The 27,818-nt window shown below is 43.4% G+C and overlaps 1 protein-coding gene across 4 annotated transcripts; it reads right to left on the reverse strand.

Moving 5' to 3' along the window:
- Nucleotides 1–126: 126 nt before the first annotated feature.
- RBBP6 (RB binding protein 6, ubiquitin ligase) lies at nucleotides 127–27,818 on the reverse strand. Of its 4 annotated transcripts, XM_084216721.1 has the most exons (18): nucleotides 27,620–27,818; nucleotides 22,455–22,554; nucleotides 20,543–20,581; nucleotides 19,867–19,903; nucleotides 15,231–15,275; nucleotides 12,768–12,856; nucleotides 12,552–12,648; nucleotides 11,874–12,013; nucleotides 10,831–11,003; nucleotides 9,884–9,987; nucleotides 9,076–9,440; nucleotides 8,155–8,248; nucleotides 7,996–8,074; nucleotides 7,861–7,906; nucleotides 6,374–6,736; nucleotides 5,927–6,028; nucleotides 2,786–4,531; nucleotides 127–2,106 (listed from the first exon to the last, which is right to left on the reverse strand). In XM_084216721.1, exons 1-18 carry the CDS (start codon nucleotides 27,783–27,785, stop codon nucleotides 507–509), a joined length of 5,385 nt encoding a protein of 1,794 aa, XP_084072847.1. In that variant the 5' UTR covers nucleotides 27,786–27,818; the 3' UTR covers nucleotides 127–506. The 4 variants fall into 4 exon arrangements, with proteins under 4 accessions (XP_084072847.1, XP_084072848.1, XP_084072849.1 ...); XM_084216722.1 differs by lacking the exon at nucleotides 20,543–20,581; XM_084216723.1 differs by lacking the exon at nucleotides 5,927–6,028.

Consider the following 27,818-nt stretch of genomic DNA (forward strand, 5'->3'; position numbering starts at 1 on the left):
CCTGGCCTTGGACACTTCCAGGAATGGGAAGGCTCGGGATGCTCTCTGCTCATGTGCAACTACCACTGGAAATCTCACATTGGGTCATTTATTGAAAACTTTTTTTATTGTAATCAAAAAGTGACATAACAGGGCTGTAATGTATTCTGCATTTTATCCGCTGGTATTTGGTAACTGGTACCAGCTGCTTCTGCCAGGCAATTAAAAAAAACCCGAATGTGAAAATCTTCACAGTACAGTAAACTCCACCCAAAATAATTAACGGTGGTTAAAAAGAAGATGCCCCAGCAAAACCTTTCATGTTACATGGTCACAACTCACAATTCTGTACAAAATGTTCACTTTTATAAAGCTCTGATGTAAAAATCAAATAATCAAGCAGCAATATTTTAAGTGCAGCACAGGGTCTTTCATGTCATTATTTACAACGCTTGAAGTCGTTTACATTTTAACAAAGATCATACAGATGACTTAGTAATTAAGTCATTTTTTCATTATCTGTCGGTTTATGTCGTGACAGATTTCACTTTTTGGTCGTCTTTCTCTTTATCTTTGCTCTTCTTCGATTTTTTCTTCTTGTGTTTGTGTTTTTGGCTCTTTTCCAATTCTGTCTCATTTCCCATGTGTTTCTTATGCTTCTTATGTTTCTTGTGCTTCTTGTGCTTCTTCTTCTCTTTCTTCTTTTTCTTTTTCTTGCTGTCCTGACTCTCCCCTGAGCTGGCACTGCTGCTGTGACTCCGTGTCTGGCTCTCGGAGGGGCTGTGGCTGCGGCTGCGGCTGATGCTGGGGCTGCTCTGGCTCTGGCTCCTGCCCACCTCTGGCTGCTCGGTGGGAGCCGGGGCCGCCGCCTCCTCTTTCACCTTATCCACAGCCTTTTCCTTCGCCTCTTTGGGCGTTTTCCCTGCAGCCTCCTCGTCCTTTGCAGACACGTTGCTCTCGCTGTCGCTCTCGTTGTAGTCTGGCACGAAGGCGGCCTCGTCGGTCTCGCGGGTGAGGTCGGACGAGAGGCGCGCGGCGCTGCTCACCGGCGGCTTTGGCTTCGCCGCGCCTTTATCGCTCTGACCCGCCACCACGTTCTCCTTCTCCACTTTAACTTCTGGCGAGTCCTGTTTCACTGGTGGCTTAATTCCACCTGGCTCTTTCTCCTTGTTGCTCTTGACTTCTGGGACATGCTTCTCCTTCTCTTTCTCCTTCTCTTTCTCCTTCTCTTTGCCCGGGTTTTTATCCGGGGGTTTGTGTTCCTCAGCAGGGCGCTTGGGCTCGTGCACAGCTTTGTGCTCAGCAGGCTTGCGCTCCCGCGGGGGGCTGTAGCTGCTCCGTTTGGCCTCCACAGGGCCCTTCTTGGGTGGCTCCACACGCTCCTCTCTTGGTTTGCTCTTCTGCACTGCCGTGGAGTCTCTGATCCGCGATGGGGAGTCTTTCCTCCGTGCTGATTCACTCTTCTCATCTCTGCGCTTGGAACTCGAGTGCTCCCTGCTGCCATCATGGTCAGACTTCTTGTCTCGGTTGGGAGTGAAGTCCTTTGCAGTGGAGCCACGGCCACTGTCATGCTTCTCTGAAGATCTACCATCTTTAGAAGACTGAGATGCAGTTTTTCCATTTCCTTGCTCAGCTGCGCGTTCTGAGTGCTCTTTTTCTGGCTGAACACTGCTCTTCCTCTTCTCAGAACTGTCCTTGTCTGACAAAGAATGATCCCGGTCTTTGGTTTTACCTTTTTCACTCGACACGGAACTTTTTGAACTCTTGGCATCGTGTTGGGTGCTTTCATAACTTGCCTCTTTTGCAGCTTTCTGTATTTTCTCCAGAGGCTCTGTCTCCTTTTCAGTGTGTTTGAGGGGGTTGGGTGCCTTTGCACTCACAGGTTTGATAACACTGGTGGGTTTTCCTACAGTTGGGGGCATCTGGGTGGTGGATTTGATGTCTTCCTCTTCAGACTCAAAGTCATCTTTATCCCACTTGGACTGAGGGACCTGGATCATGATAATGACATCCTCAGCAGGGGCTGTTATGTCGTTGTTATACTCCTCCAGAGTCTTAATGACAGTTCGTTTGGTGTCTGGCTTCTCCTCAGGCTTCCTGACAGGGCTTCCCCCAGTGGAACTCGTGCTGGGAGGAAAAACACGGACATTAGTAATGGGATGCACATACGGCCAGCTTTGGAAACATTTTATAAATTGGCTTGTGTTTCAATTCTAAATTCTCAGCATTTTCCTCAAGGATGTTCAATTAAGGGAACAGACAAGAGAAAGGCTGAGTCCACTGGCTGAGATTATGAGCAATCAATTAATTTAGTATCTTGCTACTATATATTTAATTAAGAAAGACACAAGATTATCAGATTGGGGACTGTCTGATCTGGTAATTCCTTCATGTCCTATTTCTCCCAAAGGCAGATAAATTAGATATCCATTCTTCTTTCAACATGAAAGCAAGCAATTATGGAAAGGTACAGACAGGCAAAGTTTCATCCTTATGCCCCAGTTCTTCCTTAGAAAAATGGACATTTTAAAAGATTTTTATATTACCAAGACACTATCTTAAGTCTTCAACAAATATCTTAATTGTTTTGTGTTTGCATCACCAATGAATGAACCCAACCAGCTTCCTGGGCAGTACAAACTGCTCGCTTTCCTTAACAACAGGTAAGTTTGACCCAAGTATAGTCTCATAAGGAAGATCATGGATTATTCCCTTGTTTAGCACAAATTCAGCTGTTCCTTTCCTTAAGCACCATAAAGAATTGGAGGGGGGGGGAGGAAGAAAGAAAGAAAAGGAACTGAAGTACCTGGTATAATCCACAAGAGTCGAGCTAGCGCCATCAGCTGCCGTCACTTTCCTCCTTGCTTTTCCCTTTGTCTTTTCTGCTTTAACTTTGCTGCTGCTGGGCTCAGGCTTCTCCATAGCTTCTTTTCCAGGTGGCACGTTTTCTCCACTCACAATCTTTTTTCCAGTTTCTCGGTTAAGTTTAATCTTTTTGGACGGGTTGTTAAGAAAAGCAGCTTTATCCTTTTCTGGGGTCCGCTCTCCTTTCTCTCCTTCAGACTCGGCCTTCCCCTTGGGCGATGTTTTCAACTCTGCATTTTCAGGTTTATAGGCCTTTGCAGAAGTGGCCTCATGTTCTTTATCAGCCTTTTCTTCTGCTTTTCTTTTCCTTTTCTCAAGTTTGGCATCAGAAAGCTTGCTTTTCTCAGCAGGTTTCTTTGACTTCTCCTCCTTGCTGGAGGGCTTCTCTGCCTTGGCTTCTTTAGGATGTTCTTTTTTTGCCTTCTCCTCCTTGGCTGGTCTGGTTTCTGGGTGGTCCTTTGTCACTTTGGGATGAGCCTTCCGTGGTGTACCAAGAGCCTTCTCATCCTTCTGAGAGGAAGAGGTTTTAACACTGTCTGTCTTTGGCAGCTCTTCCTTGACTTTTTTCACAGGAGGTTCCGTTCGAGGAGATTTTTCACGATCAGGGTCCACCTTTTCCTGGGAAGCTTTAGCTGGTTTTGCTATGCTGTCTTTCTTTGGAGCAGCCGCCACTTCTACTTTCCGCTTTGTTTTCTCAACCTTTGCTTTTGGCTTATCTTTCTCTTTTTTCTCCTTTTCAGACACTGGTTTGAAAGCAATGGAATCTGCTTCCATGGGCTCATCCCTTACAGGGGTGGCATCATCCCTGCTTGGCAGCATGAATAGAGAGTCTGTTTTAGCATCTTCTGTTGGAACTGGCTCTCTTGGTTTTCTTGCCCCTTCTAACAGCTCAACGTTGGGAAATCCTTCATTCTCATCCCCTTTTCTTCTCTTCCGGTGTTTTTTATGTTTATTGCCTTTGCCATCGCCCAGTGGATTTTCCACCTCCTTCTCTTTTGATTTTGCAGGATCTTTGATGCCATGGCTCTCTCTACCAGGCTTTTCAGGGTAGTTTCCAGCTACATTACGATTCCTGTGGCTCTGCCCAGCAGGATACTCCTCCCTCCGTCCCCGAGTGTAAGGTGAATTCTCTCGTCTGGTCCCAGGCGGGCCAAACCGTTCTGGAGAGAAGTTCTCTCTGTTCACCGGAGGCCGTGGCTGAGCGCCCACGGCATAGCCCTTGTAAAACTTCTCGTACCACTCTCTGTAGTTCCTCTCCCACTCTCTGTATCTCTCCTTCTCAAAGGGGTCTCTGAAGTCCACCGAGCGGCCATAGTAAGCCTTCATGTCGTACGGGGGCACCTCTCGGTAGCGGTTGAAGTACTCGCGCTCGGCCTCGCCCTGCGGGACCGTCCGTTTGGTGGGGGACTGGCCCCGGAACACCGGAGACCTGGAGCGGGAGTGGTAGCGCCGGTACGGGGGCGAGCGGGAGCGGGAGCGGTGATAGCCGTGCGAGCGGGAGCGGGAGCGGTAGTTCCGGCTCTTCCCTTTGCCTCGTCTCTGATAGGGCGGCGACCGCGAGTAGGAGCGGGAGTGGGAGCGGCTGAAGGAGCGCGAGTAGGAGCGGGAGCGCGACGAACCTGAGCGTGACTTGGAGTAGGTGTATGAGCTTCTAGAGTAAGACGAAGCGCTATAGGGAGACTTGGACCTTAAAAAAACACAACAGAAAAACCAGATGAAGTTAATTCCAAACAGTCTTTCTCCTCAAATCTTTTCCTCCCACATTTATTTTTTCTTTCCTCTCCACATGCTTATGTCAAAGCTTCTTTCAGCTGCTGACATAAAGCTACTGCAAATTGAAGAACTTGATAACACGTAAAAGTTTCTGCTCACAAGACAGAACAGCTGCTGCTTTGTTAGTGTCAGAACACACAGAAGGGTCAGTCTACTTCCACTCACTCTATCACATGAGCTACCAGAGCTACGGACAGATTTCAGGTGGTTACACTGGCCTCTACTGGTACGGGAACACGCACATTTGTCACTACTCAGCAACCACATGCAGTGCAAATCATTTTTGTTGCAGTAAGATGAAAAAAGAGCAAATCTGAGTGGCCACAGTGCAGAATCACACCGAGAAAACACCACGTAGCCTGAAGACAGCAAAGCCCAATGTTAAAATGCCAGCTCAGTCTATTAACTGCACCCTTTTTTGGAATCTGGACAGGATGCACAATCCTAATACTGCAAAGGACCTACAGACAGGCCTGTGGAATCCACACTGCCAGGCAGGTGTCCCAAAAATGCCCTGCACATCCCTCCAGCTCTAACCAAGGCAAGTGACCGCATTGCAAGAAAAATCCCATCTAAAAGCTTCTAACCTCAGTCTCTAGTCACATGCCCCTGTGCCATGACTCTGAGAAAGCTCCTGACAGCACTGCTAGCAACTACTCCTGCCCAAGGGATTTTTGGGGACAGAAAACAGCAGCTACCCTCAGGTTTTTCTTCGACTGTTTTTTAATGAATCATTTCACATGATTCATATGTTCATTAGCATCATTCCTCCTCTCCAAGTCCCTCACCAATTTCAGATTTCCTTACAAATAAGTCTGAGCTTTTAATTCCCAAGAAAAATTTAACAATGTCACCCAACAAGTGAAAGCCCCCAGTCTGCAGTCCAGGTTCAAACATCTCATGTATCCACATGAGATGGACAAAAGCAGAAATGAGGACGATTTCTCTCACCTATCTCCTCCAAACTGCTTGGACTGCTCGGTTACAATCAGAATAGCGAGATGCTGAAAATCCAGCCCTTACAGCTATTCTGTTCCTGGCCTCCTCAGGGCTGTCAGGCAGTGAAGGATACCACTGCAGAGATACCTTAGCGAGACAGATGCTTAGCGCTCCTTAGTGCCTGCTGCCCAATGCTAATTCAGTCACCTGCAATCTCTGCCACACTGGAGCCAATAACTTGCATATGACACTCCTGTCACTGCTCATCCCTCAATCATCCAATCCATCTAACGACAGGGAGGTGGAGTGGAACTCCTCCTGATTCCTCTAGACAATCTGCTTCTCCATTACGGACATGTAAAGCAGTTACCTGGAAAACGAACGCCTACGCTCCTTTTGAATCTTTTTATATTCCATCAATTCCTTAGCAAAATCATTTGTAAACTCATCAAGTTTGGACTTTTTCTTTTCCCTGTTAAAATAAGTTTGACCTTTATTACAATTATAGTTGGACTTTATTACAAAAGACATCAAGAAACAAAACATGGCCAATATGAGAAAATGTTTACTGCATGCAATGCAAAAGGTGAACATCCTATTTAAGCAAAAACAGTTCCTACAAGTTTTAGGAAAAGTTCTAGAATTACATTTGTCTTGGTTTAGCTTTGCATATTTACCATCTGCGATGAAAAAGTATATTGGAAGAAACACTATGTCACTTTTGCTAGGTCAGATGCACTTTAGTGTAACCGCAGTCCAATACGCTCCCCCGATACAGACACGAAAACAAGGCAACGTTAGCGAGCCAAATACTTACTCCTCTTTAAGCCTCCGTTGCTCTCTGTAAAACTCCTCCCTAGAGAGAGGAGGTGCTTGTGTCGTTGGGATGGTGTTTGAATGAGCCGCTGGCACTGCTGTTGGGACCCAAGCTGATGACATGTTTGCAGGAGCTGGGGGATATCCGGGAGGGGGGACAGTGTACCCAGCGGATGGAGGCTGCCCAGGTGGAAACTGAGGAGGAAACTGTGGTGGTGGTACCCCCGGAGGAAGAGGAAGAGCATGGGGTGGTGGAGGATACAAGGGAGGTGGAGGCACAGGCACAAAGACTGGTGCTGATGCTGGCAGTGATGGGGCCTGAGTCCTTTGGGCACGGTCACTGTGCGGGCGTCCTCGATTTGAACTTTAAAGAAACCCAAAAACACGTGTCACTGTTTGTCACAGCCTGCCCTGAGCGTACAGAGGAAAGCGAAGCGGCAGCACGGCGGGAGCACTCCTGGTTCTCACTGGTCTCCGGCTTTCTGTTCACTCGACACTACACTCAGTCCTGGAGCCTCGTACTTGCCTTGCACATCCTCGCCCCAGCAGCTCCCTCAGCCTTCTCTCCTTACACTCAGCTTTGGGACTGCGGGCGAGGCTGCCATGAGACCCCCATCTCCCACGAGCCAAGCACCCACTGCTCCTCTGCCCCTCCTGGACACACCTTGAGCTCTGCACTCCCGGGCTTCCGAGCACTGCGCAGGAATTAACTCACCTCTCAGAACTCTCCTAACCTCTCCCACATTTGTTTCCTGAGCTCCTGCCTCACGATGCATTGGCCTGTTTTTGTCCCTGAATTGTTTTTTTCTTGTTTACTGGATTTGAGATTTTAGATAATTTGGGGGACGGATGCTGGATTTTGTTTTGATTTATCTTTCAGACTTTATAAAAACAATGACCCTTACAACCTGGCCGTAACAAATCTCTAATGAATGAAGGACTAATTTGACGCTGAGATAACAGATAAACAGGCTCCTCTCTCTAATGAGAAAAAGCAGCTTGGCACTTTGAGATGACTAAACTGCAGAAATACAAAACTGTCATAAAAATAACAGCCTCTAATTTTTCAATAATTTGCTCAATCAGTATCAACTAAGTTGTTAAAGAAAGAATGTTGGAGGGTGATTTCTACTGGGAAATCAATTTTTTCAGCCCTATTCAGTCAGCAATCAAAAGGGTGCATTTCCATTTGATCTTTTAATTACATTTAATTTTTATATGTAATTTAGGCTTCCCAAAAAGTGTTCATTATTCAGAATCTTCTTTTCAATTATGAACTGGAGTTTTATTTTTTCAGTAATCTTACTGTAAGCACAGGTCCTCTTTGTTAAAGTTAATTTAAATGAAGCCACTTGAAAATTAATTACCACTTGAATTCTCCACAACTATTATTTCATTATAAATCAGCTGTTGTCTAACTGAAGTATTACGGATTAATTTACAACCAGTTACAACTAGTAATACATTCAATTTCTGTTGAATACTTACAGCTCCCAGCCTGGCCTGCGAAGTGCACCAGCTCTCATTGGATGACCTTTTGCAGTGGGGACAGGAAAAAAAAATCCCAGTAAGTTTATCTGAAGACAACTTTTTGGATGAAATTCCAAAGTTCTAGTTTCTTACCAGTTGTAGGTATTGATTGTCCTTGAGGGCCCAGAAGACTTGGTATTGCTGGCTGTCTCAGTACAGGAACCTGATAGCCCTTGGGAATAAATGCAAACAATCACAAAACAAGCTCTACCAGAATATAAGAATCATTGTATGTATTGAAATAAAATTTACCTTCTCCTCCAACAAACTGCTGATTGACAAAGGGGAAGATTTGGAAAGCTCAGCAGCTGTCATCAGAGCAGGAGGCAAAACAGCATCGGCATCACTACAAAAACAACACATTTTTATTATTGAAACACTGCTTTGAAGTGAAATATAATACATATTTTTAAATATAAAGATGAGAAAAGGCTGATTTCACTAAATAAAAAGAATATTTTAAAATAATCACCAGATTTACACCTGTGAAATTGGCAGGCTCCAGAGGAAGCACTGCTGAGGAGTCTGTTTGGATGTTGGCATTTAGAGAGGAAGCTCTCTGGAAAAGTATTTGATTAAGCAGCACTTGAAAGGATGAGAATCCATATAACCTGTGCACTGAACCTCAGCTTTGGAAGATGCAAGAACTGAAATTCCATTTGAAAATGTTTCTGTGCTCCTTTGAATCGTGATTCTTGTACTGATGGCACAGCTGAGCCTGGCAGCCCCCTGGACACACTGGTTCTGCGCATCCAAGGCAGCAGGATTAAAGAATGTAACCCTAAACACTGGTAACAAATTTTTACATGAAAATATTATTTCCTCAGTAATAAAGAGAAATTAATGAGACACTAAGGTCCAATGGAAATAAATGGCTATTCTAGTAATGGCTGGCCACTTCAAATCAAAACCAGCCTCTCCTTCAGGGTAAACCTGTGCTGAATGACTGGTAGGGGAACCAAACAGAAATACTGCCAAGAAAATTCTTGCATGAGGTACATGTTCTACTTACTGAAGTGTCCTCATTCCAACTGAAAACAGAACCACAACTTCCACAATGACCTGCAGCTGTCACTAATGATATGTAGGGTGCTAGCTGCAAAGCTCAAAAAAAAATCTAACCTAAGCATTTTGATTTCTTTTGTATTGCTGTTGATCTCCAGACCTCCTTACCGAAAAGGTCCATCTGGCTTCTCCCCACGGAGAGAGAGGGACACCGCTGGAGGGAGATCGGAGACAACCACAGAAGACGGATTGACCGGCAGCCCAGCTGCCATGGACGGCCCGGGGCCCAGGGAGGAGAGGGCGGAGCGGGAGGCCAGCGAGGCCAGCGGGATCATGAGCGGGTCCTGCTGCCGGGCCATGGCCGGCCGCATCAGCGGCTGCAGGGTGCGCGTGATCGTCTGCCGCATCAGGGGCGGCGGCGGCGGCGGCGGCGGTGGCAGCTGCTGCTGCTGCTGTTGCTGCTGCTGCTGCTGCTGCTGAATCTTACGGAGCCTTTTTGTGTAACCGGTTTCATTTTTGAAGTTGTTGACAGCCTAGAGGTAGGGAAACATGTTTGAAAAGGTGATAATAAACTTCAGTAGACATATGAACAAAAGCATTTCTACAGGAAAATCACTGTGTGTTCCTGTAAGTGCTATTAATCCTACACCAACTAACACATAGCTATGAACACATCCCATGGAACTCTGGTATCAATGACTGGTACCTCAGAGTCTCTGCATTAAAAGTACTTTGTTGTTAACACTCAATTTGAAAGTGAGGACATCCCATTAAACACAAGTGTGTCCTGAATTTGGCAGATTGTCTCTAATGAGCAGTAGGCTTCTGTAAAAACAGATAATGTATTTAAAAGGAAAACTTAGCTTTGTTGAGTTCAGTCTTGCTTAAGGAGATCTAAATTAATATTTTCATCCCTTTCAGCTCTTAACAAATAGATTTTCTTAACAAAGAGTTCAGGCTAAAGTCACCACATTACCTGGCGCAGAAACTTGTTGGCAATTAAAGCATCAGGAGAAACATCTGTCTGATGGCAGGTAGGGCATGTGTGTTCCTCGGACTCCAGCAGTGCTGTTCTAATACCTGGGAATAATTAGAATATTTAAGTAGTTTATAGCCAAACTAAAAAAACTTTCTTGGTTCTCAATAATTACAAAAACAAGCATATGATTAATGGTGAAATATGGCCTTAAACAGAAAGCATGAAGCTGTTCATGTTCTATAGTGGAAAAAAACGGCAGAGGAACAGGTTGCCCAGAGAAGCTGTGGCATCCCTGGAAGTGTTCAAGACCAGTCTGGATGGGGCTTGGAGCAAGCTGGTCTAGTGGAAGGCCAACTCAAACTGTTCTGAAATTCTACAATTTCTAGCATACAGCAGAGAGTCAATATTTCACTGTGGTAATATGTAAAGATGCAGAGCAGACTGGCATGTGACAGCTTAATTGGTCTTTTTTCCACTCTAGTACAGCAAAAAGTCATTCCATGTTAATGAATAAAACACATTTCAAAAAACCATGAGGCTTGATTTCTGAAGGTTTTAACCAGCTCTAGGGAAGCACGTGGATGAAATGCCTCAATATCAGTTCTTTGTAGTCTGCAGTAAGTGCCCAAGGTTGGAGACATAATTCTGTGTAAGGGAAAGGGCTGTGAACAAAATAAATGCATTCTACATCTCATACTGCAACCACCTGCACTGATATGCACTTCCCTCATCCTCTTCTGCAGGTAGAGAGGATTTAACTAGAAACTTAAGGAGGGAAAAAAGCTTTCTGCCTTTTTTCCACCATCTACACAAGAAGAGTCTTTCCCTGCTCATGACATGCTGAAGTATTCAACAGAACTAACACAGCAATTTCCTTATCTCCTACTTCTGCTCTCAGATCAAATTTGATATCTGGAATTAACAAATTTGGCAGTAACACTTACATTCATCACAGTAACTGTTTCCACAGCAGGGAATAACAACCGCATCCGTCATTATATCCTTACAAATGAGACACAACAGCTCATCTGGAATAGGATCATCTTCTTCTGAGGAGGAGGATGGCTCCTCAGGTAGGAAGGGGGGCTTCTCCTTCTTTCCTATAGCATAAGCTTCCCTGAAAGTAGAGTGAGGAAAGCAAAAGAAAGAAGTTAAAGGGAAAACTCTTCCAAGCTTTGAATTTTATCAAAAAAAAAGGTAATATGTGGTTTTCTTCTCCCTCTCCACTGGCCTTCCTAAACACAGCTGTTTAGTCTGAACTACTTTTCCATAGCCCTAATACAAGAAGAGGGAGGAAGGAATTCTCCTGCAGAACTACCCAGTTCATTGGATCAACTAAGAAATCAGTTCAGACTAGAAAAACATTTGACAGCTCACATCAGGTGACATGAATCCAAGCTCTCCTTTGCCAGAGGCTAAATGTAAATTGGAGGCTCAGGATAAAGCTGGTCTCCCAGTAATGACATTTTCCAACTGAAAGAAGTCTGTGTTACAGCTTCCAAAAAAGGACATCCAGGTGAGAAAACCAGAAGGGCTACCAAGAGTATTTTAGAACAGCCACTGTGCTCAGCACATACAAGTGTTTTCCTAGTTTATGGCAACAGGAAAACTTAAGCCTGCTTCACATCTGAGGGAGGGAGTCACAGTCCAACAGCTGCTTTATTACATTTTACATGAAACCTTTGAAAGACAAACTAGAATCAAAAGGAGCTCTGAGAGAGAACAACCCCAATGACAAATGCTGCTGGAATGTTCTGCAGAAAGAGTCTCAGCATACCCCACGTTTAACCAGCTCCCAGGGGTGGGAGCAGCAGGACCCACACTTTAATGTTAGGCAGCAGCATGGACTTTAAAGCTGAGATCCAGTGCCAGTGCTTCCTCCCCACAACTCCAGGCGCTGGCCAATGTGGCTGCACTGCCACTCGCGCATCTCCGCAAGGTTTCTCCCATTCCCTTTTGGGATCAGTCCAACCAATCCCATACTTACGCATCTATGGTTGGAATTGCATATTTCCCAGTGTTGGTCAGCATGGCACCCTTTGTGTTGGGGTCCTTCACCTCCATCATAAAACTTCTTGGAATTCCTGTGCTTTTTTTAATTCTGGGAACAGACTCGAAATTTTTGTCCTGTTGAGAAAGGCAGACGTATCTCAAGAACCACACTGAAAATGAGATTTCAGTGACTACTTTAAGCACAAAAACCTTTAACCCTCTCCTCTTACCTAGGGTAAGGGTTGTTGGACTAAAATACTCTTTTCCCTAAATGAACGCAGCCAGGGTGTTCCAGAGGCTGGAACAATGTTTTGAACTCACTGACATTCTTTGGCTTAACTACAGGTTCCTTAAGGGTGAAATCCCTCAAACTGGCTCCTCCTCCAAAGGGCAATTCAGAGGGAGCTGGACTCAGGGCTTGGAGAAACTTGTTTTGAGATATATCAAGCACAGGGGTTCATAGAAAAAAGTCTATGGGAATATTTAGTGCCTCTGACCTAGCAAAAAGAAAATTTTACAATTCCAGGTTTTTCTTAAATCCAAAGTGTTTTGCAACACTGCCACGTAACCTCCGTATTTTGCACCAAAAGACACAATTCTTACTGTGAGTATTCACGTTTGTTATGTAACTCTACAGAAAAAAATGAAAAACTGAGCACCCCCCAAGTCTTACCCCATTCGTTGGACAGTTCTTTATGTAGTGCCCAGGTTTGCCACAGCGAAAACAGGTGTAGGAGGGTGGAGGTGGCCCCACGGGTTTCTTCATGTAACTGCAAGTTTTTGGGGAAAAAAGGAAAAGAGATTCATGGGTCTCCCTTGTTTAAAACAAACCATCTCTACAATTTTTACATCAACTTCAAAGAAAAAGTTTCAAGTTAGCAACACTTACTTGACTGGATCATATTCATGGCCAGACTGTGTCATCATAGCTTTTATTTTATCCTCCTCGGAAGCATTGGCTTCAGCCAGATTGGCAGTCTGTGCAACAGGTAATTATTTGACACACACATTAGAAACACATTTAAGCCCACGCAGCCCAAGACAACACCACGCATCCAATCCTGTAAAGAGCAGCACTACACTAAGCTGAGCTTGCATGAGAGCAGCTGCTTATATCAAATAGATTTGTGCTGAAGATGGTCTGGGGAGTCCTTATGCCATGACATGATGTTTATGTGCCTGAGAACCTACTAGAAAAGAGCACTCTTGGGCACTCAAACCTTAGGCTCTGTTTGTACCTTACAGCAAGACTTGTGTAACCAATCCAATTTCCTTCAGATGACTGAAGCTATGTGTAGATAAACAACAATATCCAGCATTTTTACACTGATTTTTAAGCTCCAGACTATATTCATGAGAAGCATTCCACTGGACAAGGAATTAAGATGGATACAAGCAGCATTATTTACATTTTGTAGCATTAAAAGGACACAGAACTGCAGAGGTGGGGAAGTTAGGTTTGTTTACTGAAACTCAGCTTCAGACACACAAGTATTAAAAGGACCAAAGGATTTTACAATCCCTCAGCAAGGCAAAATTCTTTTCAGCAGAGATTTGCCCAGCAGAAGCTGCAGGCAATGCAAACTGCACGCTCCCCCTCCTAACTTCTTCCTGTGAAGTGATTTAAATACAGTGAAGACCATCTCAGTTTTTTCCAATTGACTATGTCCTTTTAACACACAAATTGTAATATAAACCTTCTGCACAACTAGACCTTCAAATTACTGAAGTTAGCTGATTTTTAAGTCATATTTGTTCAAATGTTTTTATTACACACTAGTCCAGATACAAGCAGGGTCTAAGGGAGTGACTGTAAATGACTTGGGCCTTCAAGCACCTATCACTCAGCTCAAGCACTCATGGTTTGGTTTTGTATGCATTCATTCACAAAAGCAACCAACTAGTTTCAACATTTTATTAAATGGTTGTTTCATATACACAGTTTCTCCACAGTAACAGAATCCGGATCGCCAACTATGAAATCATTTCCATTAACAGTTACAGAAAGCTTTACAGATAATACTTGACTAATTTGTTTGAACCCAAACGGTTTACAAAACACATCCAAAAGCCACAAAACATTAGTAGGAATAGACCAAAATTCAAATATGGCATTTCATACATAGTAATAATCACCAGAGAACTGTTAACACATTGCCTCCGTGCTGAGCCGGGCTGCACTAGAGCCATTAGAGGGAGTAACAGTGCTGAGCCACTTGGTGTCATCTTCCTGCGTTTTGCTGAACTACTTAAATATCCTCAAAAGCTTAAATGTGTACCCCCACCCCTTGGACAGCTTTGCACACTTTAGAGTAAAACTTCACATGAGGTTACAGACCCAAGGACACATTTAGGGACAGCACTAATGGGGACCAATTCTTTGGGTGGCTACCTTCCAAACTAGAGATATTTATAGATAATGGGGCTTTTTTCAGCCAAATGTATACAACTTAATTTCTGTAGTGAAGAGGGGAAAAGTTACCAGTGGGAAGAGATTTCTTTTTATTAGAAATGAACTCCAGCCTTTATCTTGATGACAAAGAACTAGCTGCTCTGCCTCAGGCCCTGCCTACTCTACTGCCTGTAGCTTCAGGGACTGGTGGTTGAGCACTCGGCTGTCCACAGTGCAGTCACTAGTGCTTTCCCAGACAAATTACACATTGGTGAGCAAAAATGCAAGCAGTTCCCGAGCAAAACATGTCATTACAACAGTTTCAAAAGGTCACAGCTGCTCAGATGCCACACATACACATTGGTATATTCCTATAAACAATGAGGTACATTTACACAATTTACACAGTCTGCGTTCAAACAAATTAGATCGGGTTGTCCACTGTATAGATCCCAAAATTTATGGAATTGTGCAGCATTCAGAGAATGGGTCTGTAACTATGACTAGGGATTCAAAAATAGCCATGCAATTGTCCATGGTACAGAACCGCTTCTCTTGTGGCTGGTCACACCCCCCCGGAATGTCCGTAACTTACAGCCAATTAAATTCTTCTGTACAAACTGGGTTAGTTTCCAACGCAAAATTAATGAAACGTATGAAAAACGGTAAAACAGCTTCTGAAGAGCTTCTTCTTTGTGTCTTGAGGATGAGTAATACTGCAACATTATGCTGAGGCTGATAAGGTACTCCCCTTCTATCTTCCCAAACTGGGAACTACTCTTTACAGGATAGTATCAAAATATACACACATTTTAAAGTTAAAAGAAATACTTTAAATTAATAAAAATTAAAGGGGGCTTTCAATTACAACAGTTATTCACCTATAGAACACAGTATCAATTTAAAAATAGGAAGCAAACACTTTTTAAGTATTTGACAAGAATATATATATATATATACCTTAGTAAGCTGGGCCAGAGAAATAGATGCAGAAGAGTCATCAATCTGTTCACAAAAAATTAAACACATATTCAAGTTCTACAGTCAAAACACAACAATAGTTAACCTCTACTATAGTCTGAATGCCTGCACTACATCCCCCTGAGTGTCACCCAAAGGAAACCCCAACCCCGTGTAATTTGTGTTTATGCAAAACAAAGTCCAAATCTATGATGGCTTAAGAGTATCTACGTGCTTATGAGAAGAAATTAAAATAACCAACCCCACTGGAGATCTACTTATTGCTCAGAATATCTCAGAGAGGAACCTCTTTCCAAAGGGTAATGGGAAGCTGTCAATTTTCAGCTAAAAGGGATTTAAAAAAATATTTAATTGAGGAAGAAGTATCACTCCAGGTAACATAGTATTAGTGTAGTTTGCAAATGAATCAGTGAATGTTTCATCATTTCTATATGCACACAGTGATGATTCTGTGAACCCACATCTGCCTGTCAGGATGAAGGCCATCCCCAGCAGCCCCAAAACACACACTCTACCCCTCCTGTCAGTACCCAAATAAAAGCCAATCTAGAATAGCAGCCACAACCTGCCATCTGGAGAAAAACCAACTGATTAAATAATTTAAATAAAAGTGTTCGTAATGACAGAGTAGACTATAAAAATTGAAAAACTGATTTCTTGTATGTTACTAAACCATAGGCCCTACCACCCAAATCAGTGAGAATTTAGATGATTCCTTGCAATCAGACCAAACCTGATCTTTAATAGCAGCCCAGTGCTAAATGAACAAAGGAAAGTGCAAAGCATACTCTTCATGATAAACACATGGATTCAGAGCACAAGCCTGGAATTTTTGTCTCTAGTTTTCTCCTCCCAGCTGCCTATGGAACAGCTCTCAGGAATGACATCCTCAGGCTAGAAGCCAGACAACTACTGCTGAAGAGCAGTTTTGCCACAAGTAAAAAGGTTAACTCAATCTAGTTCCTTCTGCAACATATTGAATTTTATCATGCCATAAACAGAGCTTGAGCCAGCACAACAGCACCGAATGATACCTGAATCACTGCTTATTACATCTAACTTGCTCAAAAACGTAGAATAAAATTTCACAATGTGAACTGAACAGCTCTCCAAGAAGTTACTAAACAGGTCAGCAAAGAGATTAAAATCTTTCCTTTAGAAAGGTCCCATCCTTTACTACCTAATGTAGCAGAGAATTTGAAGGAACAGTTTTAGCAGACTGGGAAAAAGTATTTCCACGCACAAGATGATTCCTCACACCACTAAGTTGTTCCTGTTCTGTGTTTTCAGGAAAGTACACACAGCATTTCTGCATTACTGACTAAAGAGCTCTTGATGCCTTGATACTAAAAGTCCTCTTCTTTGAAGAGGAACACAGAGATCTAGACAAAAAGACCTTCATTCCACTGCAAGTTGTACCACAGGATTCATCTCTCCTTCCTTCCAGAATGCTTTGTACCTAGTTCTGTTCAAAAGGAGGTCTGCACAAGCATTTTGAAGCTTCATGCTCCATATGCTGCTCTTTTACACATGAAAAAGCAGACCAGTGTTCTCTCAGGGCAAGCACAGCTACAATTTTGTGGTTTTTAGAAAAAAACCAAGAAATTAGGAAAGCTCTAGCATTAAATGGTCTAGTATTGACCAGGAACTGAAACACAAACAGTTCATAAACTATTAATTCTTCCCTCTATTTTTTCAGGAAGCTGCTATTATACAGCCTGCAGACAACAGACTGATTTCTTAAAGGAGGTGATTGATACTCAACAGTTGCCAGAAGCAGCAAACAGATAGTTAATGTACTCATCAGTGCATTTGTCCACGGCCATCCTTCAACCATCCTATATTTTTTTCAACTTTTCTCCTTTTAGACTTCTACTGAACTATTTCCTGGCAGTCCCTCAAAAAGGTCAAGTAGCAACAACATCTTCATGAATTTGCAGGCAACCCTAAGATAACACTGCAGAAATATTGTAAAAAAACCTAAAACACAACCCAGAAAAAGCAAGCCCCAAACCCTAAACTCAACAGCTGGTGTTGTAACTCTCATGTCCTGCAGCAGACTGAATAGAAACTAACAGGAAGCCAAGTGGGCAAGAGGACAGAAAAGAGGAGGAAAAGGCTGATCTCACTGCTGGAGTGCTACACTGAAATGACAGGGCTTTCCCCAAAGCCAGGCTTGGCTACACAGAAGGTCAGCCAGGGAGGCTACAGCTGTGCCCCTGGTGCTCACCCCATGAGCTGTGAGCACAGCTCAGCCTGTTACAGCCCTACAGCCCCCAAGGAGCCCCGGACACCAAGACACCGACCCTACAGCAGAAAGGCCCCACACCCTGGCTTTGGCTAGGCCAAGGCTGGGATGGCAGCTGCCACAACAGTATGACAAAGAACAAGTGCTAAAAAGGAGCTTTTGTGCATCCATTAAAAAAAGAAAACTGATTTTAACTTTGCAGCTTTACTCTCCATCAGTAACTGACATGATTCCTAGTGATTTACTCCAACTGCACAAGACCCAGCTTCTGCTCTGAAATACATGCAGAAATATTTGTGTTAAAAAAAAAAAAAAAAAGGCAAACAATCCCCCCACACCAAGACCTGAATTAACTTTAAGAATAAACTCTTTGTGTTTCTAGCCCCAGAAGCTGCTGAGGCTGCAGGGCTTTTCCAGTGAGAGAGGGCCTGTACAGAGGGATGCACAGCTTCCACCCTCCCAGACAGGGGACAGTCAGAGCACACCAGGGAATGGCTTTGCTTTTCCTTTCCTGCTGTTAGTTCTCACTCACACTGTTTTCCCTCCCACTCTGGGATTTCTCCTTTTTTCTTTTTGACACATCTACGTTAGCTTATGGTAAGATGCTACTGAGCAATGTAATACAGACATGCCAGGGAACACACGAGGCTAAAAGAATGTTAACTTTATTTATGAACATGTGGTTTGTGTTTATACACATGCTAGTAAACAAAAAGAAAAAGAACTGTTTTCAAGAAATAAAAACCCATCTGAATTAGATCAAATACTATAAACGTGGTTTACATAAATGCATTACATTAACTACTAGGGTCACTGGGCCAGTGCAACTAACTCCAACTCACAATGAGAGGCATTCATCTCCAAAAGGAATTGCAATCAATCAGCAACAGAATTATGGATGTTACATTTAGTGGTTTTGGACCTACACACAGTAAGTTTGCAATTTGAAGTTGATTGTTTCCATGGGAACCAGAGGCTGCATTCTTCCCAGAACACAGCCCCAGAGTTCAGGAATTTCTAGATTAAGTTATCTTAATAGCTGATCAAGTGATCAGAACCAATGATCCAGGGTTAGTGTAATGCCTCACACCAGTCTAGTGAAGGAGAAGCAGTTATATTTAAAATAAAGATAAAAAATAAACCCCACCAAATAGTACTTTGATACTCTAAGGACTATTGGAAAAGCACAGTTGCACAGAGTACTGACCCAAGTGGCACACCAAGTTCTAGCCCATCACCAGGCACGGGTTTCCGCGTGGGATTATACGTTAGCAGCAGTACAAGTGTTTGCAAATCTGAAGGAAAATGCTGCCCCTTTTCCAAATGTGAATTCCAAGTGGTGGTATACTAAAGAAAGGCTTAACCTTTGGGAATTACAGCAGCAGACAGCCCTGGAGTCACCCAGACCCAAAAATGTGCTGCAGGCAGAAGTTAAGAAAAGTGACAGGGATTTCACTCCCAAATGCCCCAGGCTCTAACTTGGTGCCAAAATTTGTGTTACATATTGTCATTGCAGACAAACTGTTGAACTAAACTGCTTTACCAGATAAAGGGGAGAGATCAAATGCAGAACTTTAGAATACCACTCTGTGTAGCAGCGATATTGAAATTCACGTCAGGCTATTAAAGACATTTCTGTACTCAGGAGGGCCCAAACAATATCACTTCAATTACACAGTTTCAGGAACAAATACCCAAATATTTAAGGACATAAGAAGGAATCATTTAGCTGCACAGAACTGTCCTGAAAACATCTGGGATATGCTGGGTTTGGTATTTGTTTGAACCCCCAAGTCAAAAGTAAGGAGCAGCACCAAGTTTCACAATAATGATTTCTCAGTGGTTTTTGATAACATTTTCAAAAACCATTAGGCAAAAAAAAGGTATTTAAAAACAAAAGCTAAGTGATACAATGTGAAAATGGCAAAAAATACACTCCAAACAGTTTTTATTGCAAGAAACAAAAAGCACACAACAACCTATACAAACATACATATCACTAGCTATAGACAGACAGATGTAGAACATGGCACCATGTTCACTGTGCAAACCTCGAGCCTACAGGATCTGGAAACGATCATACATTATCTGTACAACACAGAGTCATACAGGAGAGATTCTGGCATATTCAATATGAAATACAATGCATTACTAGGCACAAATACCAATATTCACATTAGAACTCTGCAAACGATGGCATTACCCAGTTTTTACTATGCTGAATCAAATACAATGTATTTACAACATACACTAGGTTTTACTGGAAAATATATTAAGTTAGCGTTTGGCAAATTAATAAAAGGCTGCATTGTTTAGAACTAAGTGCAGTGTGTAGGAAAAAAAGTGTGAGATTGTGTTTTTACATACTGCTTTTGATGTTCCACTCACTGGCTCACTTCGACTTCTAGAAGAAGAAATAAAGGTGATCAGAATTTAAAACAAATCACTTGTACCCGACACAAACACTCCAGAACCTGAACATCACATTATGCTCCAATACTCTAGTGAACATAGACATTTATTTGTAACATAAACTGTTCTCTCTTGGTACATTTGGTGCAACTAAAAAACTCCCCAAAATCACATTTCTACATTGTCACAAATTACTCAAGACTTACAGATCTAGAACACAACAGTGCAAGAGGAAGTCATGAGACATTTTGTCTCTGCTCACTAAGTATCAAATCCATGAAGTCTGTACTAGAATTCTGTGTTCTTAAATAATCAATCACCAAAGCATGGGGCAGCTTTGGCCAACAGGTACATCCCTGGTAAGGCACACACGTACCAGGTACGGGGCTTCAGTTTCTGTGAAAGAACAGTGATAATCTACAAGTGCAAGTTTGCTCAAGTGAAAAACAGAGTTACGTGACAAAGGGGCAACATAACAGTGTCAGCAGCACTGAACAGTGCTAGAACAGTGTTTCTTTGTGGAAGCCCAAGCACTGTGTTCAGAGATCTACTATATTTAGCCATCAAAGTGCCAAAATATTAAACATGTTACATATGCTATATTGACTAAAAGTAGTAGTAGAAATGTCACCTGAAAGTAGTTTCTAGGATTTTGTGCGATTTAGGAGTCCTGTGACAAAAAAAAAGGTCTTAATTACCAGAATTTGCTATAAGATAATCTTGAATACGTTACAATATTTTAGGAAATATGTATTACATTTGAAAACTTGCTGAAATTCCACATACTTGGTGGTCTGGACCTGCATGCTCCTCACCATGAACCACACATGCAGCCACTGAGCTAACAAACAATCCACGCATCATCCAAAGAGTCCCATGAGCAGAAGCAATGCAAAGGCTGCTGGGGAATTCACATGCCAATGGAGAGGCTCAGCTTCCTGCCACTGCTGAACACCTCCAGCCTCCCAATTATACCTCCTGAAGGTGAGGAGGTACACGGAAATACTTTGGATTACCACACAATAGTTGCTTCAGCCATTTACTGCAAGGTGAGTAATGCCTTTCTGAAGGCCTCTCACCGTTCCAGCAGACATTCCCCATCCCCAAACATGAACCACCCCGCCAGCGGTTTCTGCAGTGTTTCCAGCTGGGGAACAGAAGGCTCATCTGCCTGGTTAATTTTCAACTCTACCACAGCAGTGCTATTCTTTGCTGATCCCCCCACACCAGTACTGACAGAATCTTTGATGCCAGCTTTGATTCTCTGGAGTGCTTTACAGCACCAGGTGAGGTGCACTGGCAGGACAGCACTCAGCTGAAATGAGCCCCAAAGCAAGGCTGTGTTTACAAGCACAAAGCTGTGGGGGCAGAATCCCGAGCGAGAGCCGGGAAGCACTGCACCAACTCCTGCAGTAACATGGCCCAAGGTTACATGCAGAGCCACATCCATTCGGGGTTTTTTGCTTGCAAATGGTTCATGGGTACCAGGATGTTGCTGTATTGTTTGTTCAAGACACACTGTAACTCCTCAGGGTACTTTCCTGAGAACCAACATTAGAAAGACATGGCAAAACCACAAGCTAATAATATCTCTTGCTGGTGGTGAAGAGGCACAGCGTTAAGGTTGAAAAACGTGCCCATTCCGACAGAGCTGATGTAGCTATCAGAGATCAGGACTGTACGAAAACATCAATGCAGTCAAAATACTGGAGTCAGGACTGCATTTGAGTATCTGTGATTTTAATCAATACTGAGGACAGAGAATCAGGTGTAAACCTCAGAAATACAGAACTAAAACATGGAGCATAGATCCCAGCTCGGGTACAGACAGACTCAGAAAGGTAACCAGCACATTTGGTAATGTGCTAAACGGCTTCTGAGATTTGACTTTGGACAGGATTAACTGTTTATTCATGGTACTTGCACAAAAGCCAGTACCCTTTAGGGTATGGTTCTTTATCTCTTGCCTCAAACAGATTCTGTGTGTTTAGGAAACACACAGGAATCACTTAGGAATGAAACTCCTTGTTTGCAAGATTCACCAGCTGGCAACCCTTGTTCTCTCCTCTACAACTACTATATACCCCCCACCCCATGTCTGAGGCAGAAAAATACTTGTCATATCCTGCCCCACCTCCCCCAAATGCAGGTGACAGTCCAACACCCAGAATCAAACTCTTTCATTTGAGACGTGAACAAATGCTAAGTTCATAAATGTGTACCTGTCTTTGTTAAAAAGGCAGACACATATTATAAGGAATCTCCCCATGAAGAGGAAAAGGAATCACAAAAAATTTGAATCTCCAAAAAATAAACTCCAAACCAAGCTCAACAGAATCATCTCCAAAGTTACCACTGCTGGTGTCTGAACAATAAAATCTAAGTCTCGTTTGGGACAGACACATTGAAAGCTACCCCATGACAACAAACACCAGCAGCAGTTTTAACAAGCAAGTTCCAACCCCAGTGACTCTGCAAGTGCTGTCAATAAAAAGGTGGGCACACTGACCCCTCCCAAACAAGAGAATGCTTGCTGTACTTACATAACGTATGTTTTGCTGGTAGCCTTAACTCCTCCAATGGGGATTCTCCTCACAATCACCGATGAGTTCTTGGGAATCAGAGCACTATCATCAGTGTATTCTGGAAACAACAACAATACAGAAAAAGCATTAGTCGATTTGTAAGAATGTATTTAATATGTAATTACAGAGCACTTTTGAGAATCCCTTTACAGATCTAAAAGCAAAATTTTATACATAACATCAAGCTTTCATCCTCTCAACACACCAGCAGCACCTGTCAAGGAATCTTCAGGTTTGATTATCAAGCACATGCAGCAAAATCATTTTCAGTTTTTAAAGTTAGTTTGAATGCCAGGAGCAAAACGGTTTCAAATGACACTAAAGCAGAGTATGATAATGCATGAGGTTTTTCCCTGATCTGTTTTAAGTTGGTTTTGCTTCTGTCTGGCTACAAAACCAAGAGATCTCTGGAGAAAAACAAACCAAAGCTGAGCCTCACCGGCATAAAGCAGATTGTAAAGTCTGTGAGTACTTGTCCTGAACAAACCAGGCACCAGCTAAAGCAGGGGAACTCTGCAGCACTCTTAACATGCTTTCAAGCTTGTTAAGTACACCTGACTCCCCTCTGCTACCCTACTCAGGCCTGACAGAACAGCAGAGCCACCAGCTCTGTGCTTGGAGCTGCACCATCCCCAACCAGGCTGGGCAGCTGCTAAGGGCCTGACAGAGAAATGCAACTGAAACTGACAGCACTGGAGTTTGGAGCACAAAAACTTGGGGGTTTCTGAGCCTACTTTCACAAGTAGGACAGAAGTGGCTCAAACTAAAGTGGTAGCTCCTCCCTTAAGCTCACTATGCAGTCTGAATTAACCAAGGGGACACAAGTTCTTTCCACTCACTCTCTGTAGAGGAGAGAGACTCAAACAAAATGACTTCTCAAGTCTTGAAAAGCCTTTGGAAAACAGCATGCGCCTGGAGCCATCCTTGCTCTGCCTGGGCCTGTACTGTGATGGTTGTCTGAAAAGAAGAAAAGCCCCCTGACCTTTTACATAAGGCCCAAACAAAAATCCAATTCTCAGACACACTTTGAATAAACTTAAAATGCAAAGCCTGCTCCATAAGAATGGTTTTTATATGGAACTTACACAGGCTGTATATGACTAAATATTGTACAGCACCATGAGAAGTCCTTCCCTGTGATGCGCCTGCAGTGTTAGTTATTCCAATCCCTTACCCTTGCAGACTGAATCAGAGCACTGGTCTGAAACCCAGTGCTGTTATGTATCTAGTCAAGCTTTGTCAGGATGAGTTTGCTCAGCGATCACACATAAAATACAAGTATCTCACAATATATGCTCAATTTTTCAGTATATTATTCCTACAGGCAGGAACCTCCCTTAGACCAAAACATACCTGGCAGAAGACATCACTTCAACCATGAAATTAAAGTTTTACTTCTATTTCCAACTAACAGAACATTTCTTCAGAAAACTGAGAAATCATTTAGCTGAAACTAATTCCTGATCGTCCCCCCAGGGAACTAAACAGCGAGACTCCTCTGGACTGCAGAGCAGTTTAAAACTGTGAGTGAAAGGACTAGCAGTGACAGAAACAGCAGCTCCTACAGAAGCCACATCCTGACACAAGCCCTGGAGCTCTGCTCCTCACACAGCCACCTGTCAAAGAGGCCACATCAGGACTTTCTGATGGAGAAGGAGCTCAGGCAGTGCTAAGGCCGAGACAAACACGTGGAAGATGGTGCCAGCTGCAGTTCTAGAAGCCCAGAGCAGCTGTTTCTACTTGTGCCTGTCACGGTCTCCCCATGACTCCACACCTCAAGGTGAGCAGTGAGGCCAACTGCACACAGCTACTGCTCACACGTGTCCAAGCAGAGCTCCAACAGAAACGCTCCAAGCTGGAGGCAGCAGCATTGTTCATTCCCACTCCCATATAGCACAAACTTGTTTTACCACCAGTGATGGCCAGGAAGTGGCTACTGGAATTTCTCAATCTGAGCTGAGATTAAGAGTACCCAACTAACCCAAAATGCCTGTAAAAACAAAGAAAGATCTGGATATTAAAGCTTAGAGCAGAAGAGACACAACAGTCTAAAACTTGCTGTTTATCCTACAAGAAAATAGTAGCTTGAAAGAGTCGAGATAAAGAAGTATTTCAAGGCATGAATGGAGGCAAACTAGTTAGTTAGTCAGCTGACTGCTGCCTCACACTGACACAGAAATCTGACATCAACTACTGCATTAGTGTCCACAGCCTTCTTACAGCAATGTGCAAAGAGCTCAGATTTGCTGGCAAGCTTACGCTGCTTCACATTGAATGAGCAATTTAAAACCCCCACTTTTTAATTTATCTATTATAAGAATTTCTGCTAGGCTTAATAATTTGTGTTTATGTATGCTATGAACAACTTACTGACAAAAGTTCCCACGTTATTTTCTGGCCTGCTTTCATCCATGGTTTCATCTGCCAGCATTGCCCAAGCAGCTCTGAGCACTCTGAGATGTTTTTACTCAGGTGGATACAGAACTCACCAGGAGTCTTTGGAAAGCAAGCCAAGGTGTGCCAGGGCAGGAAAAAGCAGCTAAGCAGCTGCTGGGGGGAGGATGCGCAGGTAAGAGCTGCAATGCCTGCCAACATGTCGGGCTGTCCCCACCAGAACACAGGGAATTCCCTGGAACACATTTTCTCCCTAGACAGGATTTAAGTCTGTTCTCATCATCACCACTTGCTCACTTTGGGACAAGCCACTGCTGTAGCTGGCTATGAAAGCAGCCTTGAAACTTCCAGAGTAACAGACAGGGCCACTCGTGTTGGATTTTGTGCTTCCCCAAGAACAGGAATCCCTGATCTGGAACAAGCCGGCTCAGGAGGTCAAACAGCCCAGGGAATCTCCACGGCACTGTTTCCACACAGCACTGTGCCCCACAAGAGCCCCTGCCCTGCTCTGAAGGGATGAGTCGATCAAATCCACCCAACTCCCAATCATTAATCGCATTACACCACCTGCCCCTGCTTTAAGGCCCTCTGGGCTCTGGTGTGGTGTCAGCTGAAGTGGTGGGGCACTATTCTGCCTCAAAACCATTCAGCCACCCCACATCAGTTCAGAGCAAACTTTTGGGTTTATTTTCTTTGTATTTTCCCCTGTAAGTATGGCACATTTTCCAAGTGTTCTGTTTCAGAATGTCACAGCACAGGAAGAGCACTCAAGAAACCTCAGTTGCGGAGCTTGCAGCTCTTCCACAATATTCTAGGAACACTGTTATAGAAGTCAAGTTAAAAAAATCCAGATCCAATGAAATGGAGGCAAGTTAAAAGCACCAAAGCACCAATCTCGAGCACAGGCTTAAGAGAATATGCCTTGATAGCAGGTATGGAATAGGAACCCCCTACATAAAACAGGTCCCACCCACTCACTTTGCATTCCCAGAATCTTACAGTCCATCAGATCCTTTTTTCCCACTGATATTTAAAATCCTGTGTACTTTTGGCCTATATTAGCAGTTCTCCTATTACTAGCTTTCCATTAGGAAAAGTAACAGCTCCAGAACTGTAAAAGCTTCCAGGATCTTGGACCAATCTGAATATGCAGTGCATCTCCACTCCTGGGTCACTTTGTTCTTTCCAAAGATCATTTTAACATTTACTCAGGACTCCTGAATAGACAAAGTTACAAAAACCCAATACTTATGTCCACACAGAAGAATTCCTAACATCCCACTTACGTAGAATATCCCAGTCTAGTTGTTATTTTAATTTCTGCAGGTTAATTTAAGCATTTACATCTGATTAATAAAAACTGAGATTCACATTTATGCATATGAACCAATGATTTGACAGACATAGATTTTGAAAATACATTGTCCAGCTATGCTCTGCAAACCACAGAGGGATTTTTGCCTTTTCACATGGAAAACACCCTTAGGAAAGCTTCAATAAGCACCTGTATCACTAATATAGAATTTAAAATGATATATTTTATAGTTATAGATTTATAATTTGATACTCATTTTGCAGAGGTTAAAGTGCAACAAAACCTGCCTAGAGGACCCAGGACAATTCTTTTTTAACTTCATCTTGAGGCCACACCAGCTTCTAGCGAGGCAAACCCCTTTCCATCCCTGGACTCTGGTTACACATGAAAACAAAGTAACACCCTGGTAAATCTCGCACTATGGATGCTGCAGTAATACTTTATGAGGGGACATTTACAAGCATCTTTCTTCTCTTACAACTTTTAAAGAAAAGAACTACTGACACACAGAACCACGGTGGGGGTAAAGAAAAAGGTTTAACGTTGCACGAATGAAAATACAATTCTTTTTATTTCTTAAAAGTCACACTCCGAAGTCTTTCATCATATTCAAACTTATCAGGATGGCAGATTACCAAACTGAAGCATCATAGTAACACAAGCCCATATTCACACCACAGAATCAAATACTATTTATTAGTATGACTTCCCGAAGAACATTTCTTACATAGATTCACTGCAAATGTTCTGCCATAAAACTTCAGGACTGCCCTGATACAGCAAACACTAAATGCCGTGAAGGAAAAAAAAAAAAAAAATTAGACAAGAATGATGAAATGATGCTCAGCAACTACGGCGTCTTTTGTTTGGAAAACTTACATTAACAGGAATTCCCCAGAGTAATTTTGCTAGACAGAAGGCTGATTGTGCGAGAGGCTTTAAGGGTCTGCAGAGATATTAACTCAGTAATACACTCGATACAAATTGTTGCTTCTAAGCAATTACTGCAAGGGGCACTTGCTTTCAATGAAAGGCGTTAAAAAAACCAGCAAAGCACCTTCCAATGAAGGGGGGGGCAAAGAGAAATTGACGACAAAATTCAGTTATCAAACACACTTTTCTTCTCTCATTCAAATGAGCCGTGCGCTATACTCCTTGTGATAACCTTCACATTCCTCTGCCAGATTTCAAAGAAAGCTGGCAGGTTTGTTAGGGTTACCCATCCTGCCCCCCACCTCCCCCATTTTACCTACAACTCCAGGAAAGCCAAACTTTTGCAGCACCGCCGCACACGAACCCGTGCTCCGCACGCAGAACTGCTCGGACGGCGCTGTGAGAGCAGCAGCTACAAAGGAACAGCTCCGAGCCCCGAGCAGCCACCGCTCCATCACCGCTGCCCCCGAACCCCACGCACCTTCTTTGGTCTGCGCGTTGGTGATCTGCAGGTCGCAGTCGGCCGCCTTCAGCTTCTCCCGGCCCATGATCTGGCGCTTGAGGTCGCTCAGGGAGATGTGCAGCCCGTCGAAGGTGACCGTGTCATAGTTGAGCTTGGAGGAGAACTTGTAATGCACGCACGACATGGCGGGGCGCGGGCGGCGCCCGCTCTGGCGCGG

Source organism: Fringilla coelebs (assembly GCF_963513975.1).
Source record: "Fringilla coelebs genome assembly, chromosome: 16".
NCBI classification, from domain to species: Eukaryota; Metazoa; Chordata; class Aves; order Passeriformes; family Fringillidae; genus Fringilla; species Fringilla coelebs.

Coding starts and splice junctions, on each gene's coding strand:
- RBBP6 (XM_084216721.1), bottom strand. CDS start 27,785: ATGTCGTGCGTGCATTACAAGTTCTCCTCCAAGCTCAACTATGACACG. Junction 19,904..20,542: donor ATCCTAGAAACTACTTTCAG/GTGACATTTCTA, acceptor TTCTTCTTCTAG/AAGTCGAAGTGAGCCAGTGA. Junction 12,857..15,230: donor CTCTGGCCCAGCTTACTAAG/GTATATATATAT, acceptor CCTGTTGCACAG/ACTGCCAATCTGGCTGAAGC.